The following is a 9028-nucleotide window of genomic DNA, read 5'->3' as shown; positions in this document are numbered from 1 at the left end:
TGGGGGAGTCCAAAACTAGAGGGCATAGGTTTAAGGTGAGAGGGGAAAGATTAAAAGGGGCCTAAGGAGCAACTTTCTCATGCAGAGTTGGTGTGTGTATGGAATGGGCTGCCAGAGGAAGTGACGGAGGCTGGTACAATTACAACATTAAAAGGCATCTGGATGGGTATATGAATAGGAAAGGTTTAGAGGGATACAGGCCAAATGCTGGCAAATGGGATACATCTATTTAGGATATCTGGTCGGTATGTAAAAGCACATTCTTGCAGATGGTGGTGTTCCCATGTAACTACTGACCTTCTCCTTCTGGATGTAGACATCGTGGATTTAGAAAGTGCTGTCCAAGGAGCCTCCGTGAATTTCTTGCAGGCCATCTTGTGGATAGTACAAGATGCTGCCACTGTGCATTATGGTGGAGGGAGGGAATGTTTGATGTTATGGCACCAATTAGTTGACCTTACAGAGATTTGTAAAATCATGAGGGGCTTGGATAGGTAAATCTATGTTGTACATCTCAATGACTTTATGACTTTAAATAGGGATGCAAAAGAATAATTCTGTGCTATGACAATCTAACGCAAGAGAATCTAATCATCAACCTTTAATGTTCACTGGCATTATCATTACTAACTCACCCACTATCAACAACTTGGAGGTTGCCCCTGGCCAGTAACTGAACTGGACTAGCTATATAAGTGCTGTAGCTACAGGCACAGAAGAGCAGAAGAGGCTAGGAATCCTGCAGTAAATAACTCACCTCCTAGTTCCCCAAATTCTGTCCACCATCTACAATGCGTTAGTCAGAAGTGAGATTGAATAAGCCCACTAGTCTGGATAGGTACAGTTTCAATAACACTCAAGAAACTTGATGCCTCCAGAAGAAAGCAGCCCAGCTAATTGGCACCACATCATTAAACATTCCCTCCCTACACCATAATGCACAGTGGCAGTATTTTGTACTATCCACAAGATGCCCTGCAAGAAATTCACAGAGGCTCCTTAGAAAGGACTTTCCAAATCCACTATGTCTACCATCCAGAAGGAGAATGTCAGTAATTACATGGGAACACCACCATCTGCAGGTTCCCGTCCAAGCCACTGATGATCCTGACTTGGAAATATGTTGCCTTTATTTTCAGTGTCACCTAGTCAAAATCCTGGAACTCTCCCAAATGGCATTGTGGGTCTACCAACAGCAAAACCACTGCAGCATTTTAATATGGACAACTAGGGCTGAGCAATAAATGCTGGCTCAACCACCATCACACCAATTCCATAAATGAAGTTTTCAAATTATTTGATCAGTTTGACACTTTGGTCAGGTACACACAGTCTGAACCAGCATCCAAGATAACATACAAGTTTCATATGCTCATTTCAAGTCGTTTTGTGGCATTCTGTCATCACATGAGCAATAAGGACCCATGAGGTTGAACAGTTCATCAACTTCACTGATACGTTCCAACCCTATCTTAAGATCACCTGGATCATTTCGGACACCTCCTTCCCCTTCCTAGACCTCATTATCTAGATCAACGGTGACCGACTCAACACTGACATCTTCTACAAACCCACCGACTCCCACATCTACCTGGACTACACCTCCTGCCACCCTGCTTCCTGTAAAAACACTATCTCTTATTCCCAATTCCTCTGCCTCTGCCGCATCTGCTCCCAGGAGTACCAATTCCACCACAGAACACACCAATTCCACCACAGAACACTACTTCTTCAAAGACCGCAACTTCCCTTCTCGTGTGGTCGATGATGCCCTCCAGCGCATCACATCCACTTCCCACACCTCCACCCTCGAACCCCACCACTCCAACTGCAACAAGGATGGAAACCCCGCCCCCCCGGTATTCACCTTCCACCCCACCAACCTCCGTAAACATCGCATCATCCTCCGCCATTTCTGCCACCTACAAACAGAGCTCAGTGAGCAAACCTACATCCAGTATCTACAAACAAACCCCACCACCAAAAATATATTTTCCTCCCCACCCCTATCTGTGTTTCATAACATACATAAATGATCTGGAAGAGGGCACTGTTGGTATGATCAGCAAGTTTGCAGATGACATGAAGATTGGTGGAGTAGCAGAAAGACTGGGGAGTTGGGTGGAAAAGTGGCAGATGGTTCAATCTGGACAAATGTGAGGTGATTCATTTAAGCGCCTAATTCTAGAGCGAATTATACAATGAACGGAAGAGCCTTGGGAAAAGTTGATGGGCAGAAAGATCTGGGAGTGCAGGTCCATTGTACCTTGAAGGTTGCTGCACAGGTGGATAGAGTGGTCAAGAAGGCATATGGTATGCTTGCCTTCATTGGACGGGGTATTGAATATAAGGGCTGGCAAATCATGTTAAAATTGTACAAGACATTGGTTCGGCCGCATTTAGAATACTGTGTACAGTTCTGGTCGCCACATTACCAAAAGGATGTGGACGCTTTGGAGAGGGTGCAGAGAAGGTTTACGAGGATGTTGTCTGGTATGGAAGGTGCTAGCTATGATGAAAGGTTGAGTAGGTTATGTTTGTTTTCATTAGAAAAAAGGAGATTGAGGGGGGGATCTGATTGAGGTCTACAAAATCATGAAGGGTATAGACAGGGTAGATAGAGATAAGCTTTTTCTCAGGGTGAAGGATTCAATAATCAGAGGTCATGCTTTCAAGATGAGAGGTGGAAAGTTTAAGGGGGATACACGTGGCAAGTACTTCACACAGAGGGTGGTGGGTGTCTGGAACGCGTTGCTAGCAGAGGTGGTAGAGGCAAGCACGGTAGATTAATTTAAGATACGTCTGGACAGATGCAAGAGTAGGTTGAGAGCAGAGGGATACAGATAGGAATTGGGCTTCATGTTTAGACAGTAGATTTGGATTGGCTCAGGCTTGGAGAGTCGAAGGGCCTGTTCCTCGGCTATAAATTTTCTTTGTTCTTTGTTCTTTTGTAAATCCATGCTGACTCTATCCGTTCCTGTCACTATCATCCAAGTGCTTTGTTCTTTGTTCAGAGAGACCATTGCTTCCGCAACTCCCTTGTCAAATCCACACCTCCCAAACCCCACCAACCCACCCTCCCCTGCCACCACAAGAATTGCAAAACCTGAGCCCACATCTTCCCCCTCAACTCTTTCCAAGGCCCCAAAGGAGCGTTCCACAGCCATCAGAGATTTACCTGCACTTCCACACGTCATTTACTACATCTGTTGCTCCTGATGTGGTCTCCTCTACATTGGGGAGACAGGACACCTACTTGTAGAATGCTTCAGAGAACATCTCCACAGCACATACATGAAGCAGCCCCACTGCCCTGTGGCCAAACACTTTAACTCTCCCTCCCACTTGCCCAAGGATATGCAGGCCCTGCCCTCCTCCATCACCAAACCCTTACCACCTGCCGCCTGGAGGAAGAACACCTCATCTTCTACCTTAGGACCCTCCAACCACATGGGATCAATATGGATTTCACCAGTTTCCTCATTTCCCCTTCCCCCACCTTATCCCAGATTCTCCCTTCCAACTTAGCACCGCCCTTATGACCTGTTCTTCCTGTCCATCTAACTTCCCAGCTATCCGCTTCACCATCCTCATCCATCTATCACCATTCTCGCCACATCTTCACCTACCTACCCCACTCTCAGCTACTCCCCCCCCCCCCCTGAAATTTACCTATCAGCCCCCTTGACTCACAAGCCTCATTCCTGATGCTTGAAACATCAATTCTCCTGCTCCTCAGATTCTGCCTGACTGGCTGTGCTTTTCAAGCACCACACTCTGATCTCCAACATCTGCAGTCCTCACTTTCTCCCAATAAGGATTCATGCCTCGGGAATTAGCACATGGACTGAAGTTGTTCAAGAAGGCAGCTCATCATCACCTTCTCAAAGGCAACTAGGGACAGACAATAAATGCTGGCACAACCAGCAATAACCACATTCCATGAGTGAATTTTTGAAAATTGCATTATGAGAAAAGAAAAAACATTTAAAAACATTTCTTTATATTCATCCATTGTACATGGGTGTCACTCATTGCCTTTAAGAAGGTGGTGAAGAAATTATTGTAAACTCTTTTCTTTCACCATATTATTTGCTTGCATGTCTTACTGCATTATAACCTTCAAAATGTTGGAGTCCCAGCAGCAACAGGGTTATATACTTATAGAAATGTATAGCACAGAAACAGACCCTTTGGTCCAACTCGTTGATGTCGACCAGCTATCCTAAATTAATTTAGTCCCATTTGTTAGCATTTGGCCCATAGCCCTCTAATCTCTTCCTATTCATATACTCATCTAGATGCCTTTTCAATATTGTAATTGTACCAGCCTCCACCACTTCCTCAGTTCATACACACATTATGTTTGTTCACTTTTGTTACATTTATTCTTGTATTGTCAGATTGTGCTTTTATATGCCCAAAGGAAACTAAATGTTTTCTGGCACTGACTTTGGTCCCAAGGACAAATTTTGCATAAAATTCCCAAAACTTAACATTTATCAATACAAAACTGAAAACAAGCTATTTATTCAAAAATGACAAGGCTTTTTAAGAACGAGGCTGTTCTTCCTATTGATTTGCCACTACTGAAGACTTTAGCCCTCAAGACTCCAAAACGAGTAATGATCCTAAACCTTTTCCATGTAATTTGCAATTCAACAATCATCCGTTGAATAGCAATTAGTAGCGGAGTTAAAATGCAATATGAATGTCCTCCTACAATTGGCATTCTGGTCTAACATCAAAGATCTGGCTCCTTACCCACGTGTCTTCAGAATCACAGGAAAACTGCACCTGAGTTTGGCACAGATTTAGCAGCAACTTTTAACAGTGTAAATGCTGACTGTTGACAATTTAAATCCAAAATTAAAAATAGGCCTATTGAAACAACAAACCATATTGTGATATATTATTGGCATTCACTGTGTTTTAAGGTCAGACCATGCCTTTGAACAAAGATCAGTTTTCAACTAGGAAAGATTGATCAGCATATCACAGTTTAAAATCCAAAGTCTATATTTGTGTAAACATGGTGTACAGTAATTACATGGGCTTGAGAATAAAGGGACATTTCAAAGTTTGCAAATGGCAGAAATGTGTAAATCGAGGAGAACAGTAACAATTTTTAGGAAAACAAAGATGAGTTAAATGGGTAAATAAAGTGTGAAGTGATATGTTTCGTAAGAACAAAAAGGTAATATAAACTAAGTTGTACAACTTTAACGGTGGTGAAGGGCAAGTTAATTTTTTTTTAAAAAGTCATATTGACTACTTATCTGTAGAAGTTGACTCATATGGAACGTAAAAGGAAATTATGCCAACGTTTTACAATATGACTGACTAAACCTCAACACAGTTGTGTATTCAATTCTGGGCATTGCACTTCGGGAAGGATTAGAAAAGGTCTGGGAGATTATATGAATATTAGGGATGACAGGCTTCACATATATGGAGCAATAACAGAGACTCAAATTATTAAAATTATAGAATGCTATAGTGCAGAAAGAGGCCATTCAACCCATGAGGTCGCACTGACCCTCCAAACAGCATCCCACTCAAATCAAACGCTCCCAACCCCATATTTCCCATTGCTAATTCACCTAACCTACACCTGCTCCTGTGCTATAACCATTCTCTGAATTATGGAAAATCATTTTTTTTTAAATGCAGCTTCTCGGTCATATTTTCATCTAATTCTGAAACCAAAGCTTTCTTAAATCAGAAACAAAAACAGTAGTTACTCGAAAAGCACAGCAGGTCTAGCAGCATCTGTGAAGAGAAATCCCCGCCCCTTGCATGTAAACTGACATTTTCAGGAACATACAGTACCGAACCTGAAACGTTAACTCTGATTTCACTGCAGAATTGCTGCCAGACCAGCTGAGCTTTTCCAGTACTTACCGTTTGTGTTACATCATTATACATTCCGGAATGGAGGCAACATATTTCAAAACCAGTTTTCTTGTATTTTTTTCCGAGAAACAGGAGAAGTATTTGTAAGGAATACAAAGACGCTGGAAATACACAGTATTTTCTGCGGGCGCTTCAGATTTCCAGCCAAGTATTTTGCTTCTGTGACATGTTAGTCATGCCTCATATCTACTAAGATACAAATGCCACAGATACAGATCATCCATGGCAACCGTAACACATTTCAAATAACAAGGGAATGTCCTTAGAGTTTTGTTGATGTGGCTTGATTTCAATGCTAATGAGATTAAATCACAATACAGACCAATACCATCTTTAAAATTCATTTATATCAAAGCCATCTAGTTTTATACAAATACAACGATATCCTGTAACTGAGACGTATTTGGAAATTTACAGAAAAGCAATGTCTATAAACCAACTTCTTTAGCTTTACAGAGCTGGAAATGTAAATTATTGATTTAAAAATCCTCACAAGAAAACATTTTGCTTTCACGCGTTCTAAACTTTGTAGACACTCATATTGCTGATTCATAGTGAAATAACAGAATCTTCCACCAGATCCCTTACCGCCTTCACCACCCCACACCCACATCACGGGGCGATCACGCGGCCTTGTAATGACGCTTTCTGACGCGGCGCTCCCTAATTGGTCGTAATCTTGCTTGATCAACGGGCATTGTGCAGCGTGGTTTAGCATCAGCCAATCAATAATCAGACCGCTAGCAATCCGTCCAATCAGAGACGGTGGGTGGGTCCCTTATGTAAACGCTTCAACAAGCAAATCACATTTACAAATTAATCCGCGATTGAGGTAAGTAATGAGTATTTTTCGCAAAGGTTTGAGAGTTTAACGTTGAACATAATTAAATATGTTAGTCGAATATTAATCGATCAGTATTAGAGGGTAATAAGACTAAAATGGTCTATGCATTAAGAATTGAGCACTAGTTTAATCGCGGAAGGACCCTATAGGGTGTTCGCCGCCGCTAGGTTATAAAAGTCCGCACCGTCCTACATTCTATTATTCTGTTTGCGGAGTATCGTCGGTGTATTTCTGAGTATTGGAGAACTGAGCTGACTGCCTAAGGTCAGTATTTCACTGATGTCTGTAGCCCACAAACAGCACTCTCAATCTTGGCTGTCTTAATCCAGGCAGGCAAAACCGAAGTTGAGGTTTGTTCCGTGTCCTGCGGGTCCCTCCCTGATATCCGTCAACGGCCGAGAGGGTCCGTGCTCCCGCGGGCGGCTCCTCATCCTTTATGTAACTACTTCATTCAATTGGTTTCTTTCGCTTTGTTCTGGAAATGTGTAATTCCTAAAATTGTTGCTTTACTTTCAGTTCACAATGCAGATTTTTGTGAAGACCCTGACTGGTAAGACCATTACCCTTGAAGTTGAGCCAAGTGACACCATAGAGAATGTCAAGGCTAAAATACAGGACAAAGAAGGAATTCCTCCTGACCAGCAGCGTCTGATCTTTGCTGGGAAGCAGCTGGAAGATGGCCGCACCCTGTCTGATTACAACATCCAGAAAGAATCTACCCTGCACCTTGTCTTGCGACTGCGTGGGGGAATGCAGATTTTTGTGAAGACCCTGACTGGTAAGACCATTACCCTTGAAGTTGAGCCAAGTGACACCATAGAGAATGTCAAGGCTAAAATACAGGACAAAGAAGGAATTCCTCCTGACCAGCAGCGTCTGATCTTTGCTGGGAAGCAGCTGGAAGATGGCCGCACCCTGTCTGATTACAACATCCAGAAAGAATCTACCCTGCACCTTGTCTTGCGACTGCGTGGGGGAATGCAGATTTTTGTGAAGACCCTGACTGGTAAGACCATTACCCTTGAAGTTGAGCCAAGTGACACCATAGAGAATGTCAAGGCTAAAATACAGGACAAAGAAGGAATTCCTCCTGACCAGCAGCGTCTGATCTTTGCTGGGAAGCAGCTGGAAGATGGCCGCACCCTGTCTGATTACAACATCCAGAAAGAATCTACCCTGCACCTTGTCTTGCGACTGCGTGGGGGAATGCAGATTTTTGTGAAGACCCTGACTGGTAAGACCATTACCCTTGAAGTTGAGCCAAGTGACACCATAGAGAATGTCAAGGCTAAAATACAGGACAAAGAAGGAATTCCTCCTGATCAGCAGCGCCTGATCTTTGCTGGGAAGCAGCTGGAAGAAGGGCGCACCCTGTCTGATTACAACATCCAGAAAGAATCTACCCTGCACCTTGTCTTGCGACTGCGTGGGGGAATGCAGATTTTTGTGAAGACCCTGACTGGTAAGACCATTACCCTTGAAGTTGAGCCAAGTGACACCATAGAGAATGTCAAGGCTAAAATACAGGACAAAGAAGGAATTCCTCCTGATCAGCAGCGCCTGATCTTTGCTGGGAAGCAGCTGGAAGAAGGGCGCACCCTGTCTGATTACAACATCCAGAAAGAATCTACCCTGCACCTTGTCTTGCGACTGCGTGGTGGACTTTGAAAATCTTGTTGTGTATTTTGTCTTTGCATGATTCACTGTATGCATCTTACTTTTGCAATAAGTAAACTGGACTTAATACCTGAAGCATTGTAGATAATAAAGTTTTTGGCAATAACTGATATCTGGCTTACTATCTTCACTAATTGTGAGGGGGCTACACTGATGTGAATCTTACCATTCTTAATGCATTTTGGGTTTGCATAAACTCTACCTGTGCTGCAAATGACTGTCCTCCTTTACCAAGGGGGTTTGAGGGCATCTTGAAAGTGATTCTTGCTACTATGTTGAAATGGGATTGTGAAATTATGGGTGAAGTACACAAGTGAGGCTAAGCTTCCACAACAAGCATGAGGAATTATTTTGGATCACTTAGTACTTGATAGGGTTATTTCTTCATTAAAGAAGCAAGATTTAAATTGTGGTGAGCTTGCATTTGAAAGCTTAAGTTCCCTAACCTGGAATCTCATCGTCTCTGCAGCAGACAGAAATGTTTATTGTAGGTGGGGTTAAATATTACGATGGGAAAATGCGAGTACTTGAAGTGTCTGAATTAGATGGTTTTTTGAGTATTAGTTTAAGTTGATACATCCCATTAAATAG

At 42.8% G+C, this 9028-nt stretch overlaps 1 protein-coding gene across 3 annotated transcripts; it reads left to right on the top strand.

Annotated features, from left to right (window-relative positions):
• The first annotated feature begins 6877 nt into the window (after positions 1 to 6877).
• On the top strand, positions 6878 to 8547 carry LOC122561893 (polyubiquitin-C). 3 transcript variants are annotated; one of them, XM_087977095.1, is made up of 2 exons: positions 6878 to 7024; positions 7277 to 8547. In XM_087977095.1, exon 2 carries the CDS (start codon positions 7283 to 7285, stop codon positions 8426 to 8428), a length of 1146 nt encoding a protein of 381 aa, XP_087833221.1. In that variant the 5' UTR covers positions 6878 to 7024; positions 7277 to 7282; the 3' UTR covers positions 8429 to 8547. The 3 variants fall into 3 exon arrangements, with proteins under 3 accessions (XP_087833221.1, XP_043570165.2, XP_043570163.2); XM_043714230.2 differs by lacking the exon at positions 6878 to 7024 and adding an exon at positions 7087 to 7110; XM_043714228.2 differs by lacking the exon at positions 6878 to 7024 and adding an exon at positions 7174 to 7198.
• The last annotated feature ends 481 nt before the right edge of the window (positions 8548 to 9028 follow it).

Source organism: Chiloscyllium plagiosum, unplaced genomic scaffold (genome assembly GCF_037043375.1).
Source record: "Chiloscyllium plagiosum isolate Xiang-an unplaced genomic scaffold, Cpla_swu_hap1 HiC_scaffold_31, whole genome shotgun sequence".
NCBI classification, from domain to species: domain Eukaryota; kingdom Metazoa; phylum Chordata; class Chondrichthyes; order Orectolobiformes; family Hemiscylliidae; genus Chiloscyllium; species Chiloscyllium plagiosum.
The sequence above is the reverse complement of the archived record's forward strand: the minus strand, read 5'-3'. Positions and strand labels throughout refer to the sequence as shown.

Bases quoted from the DNA above. Each gene is read 5' to 3' on its own strand.
- LOC122561893 (XM_087977095.1), top strand. From the start codon at position 7,283: ATGCAGATTTTTGTGAAGACCCTGACTGGTAAGACCATTACCCTTGAA.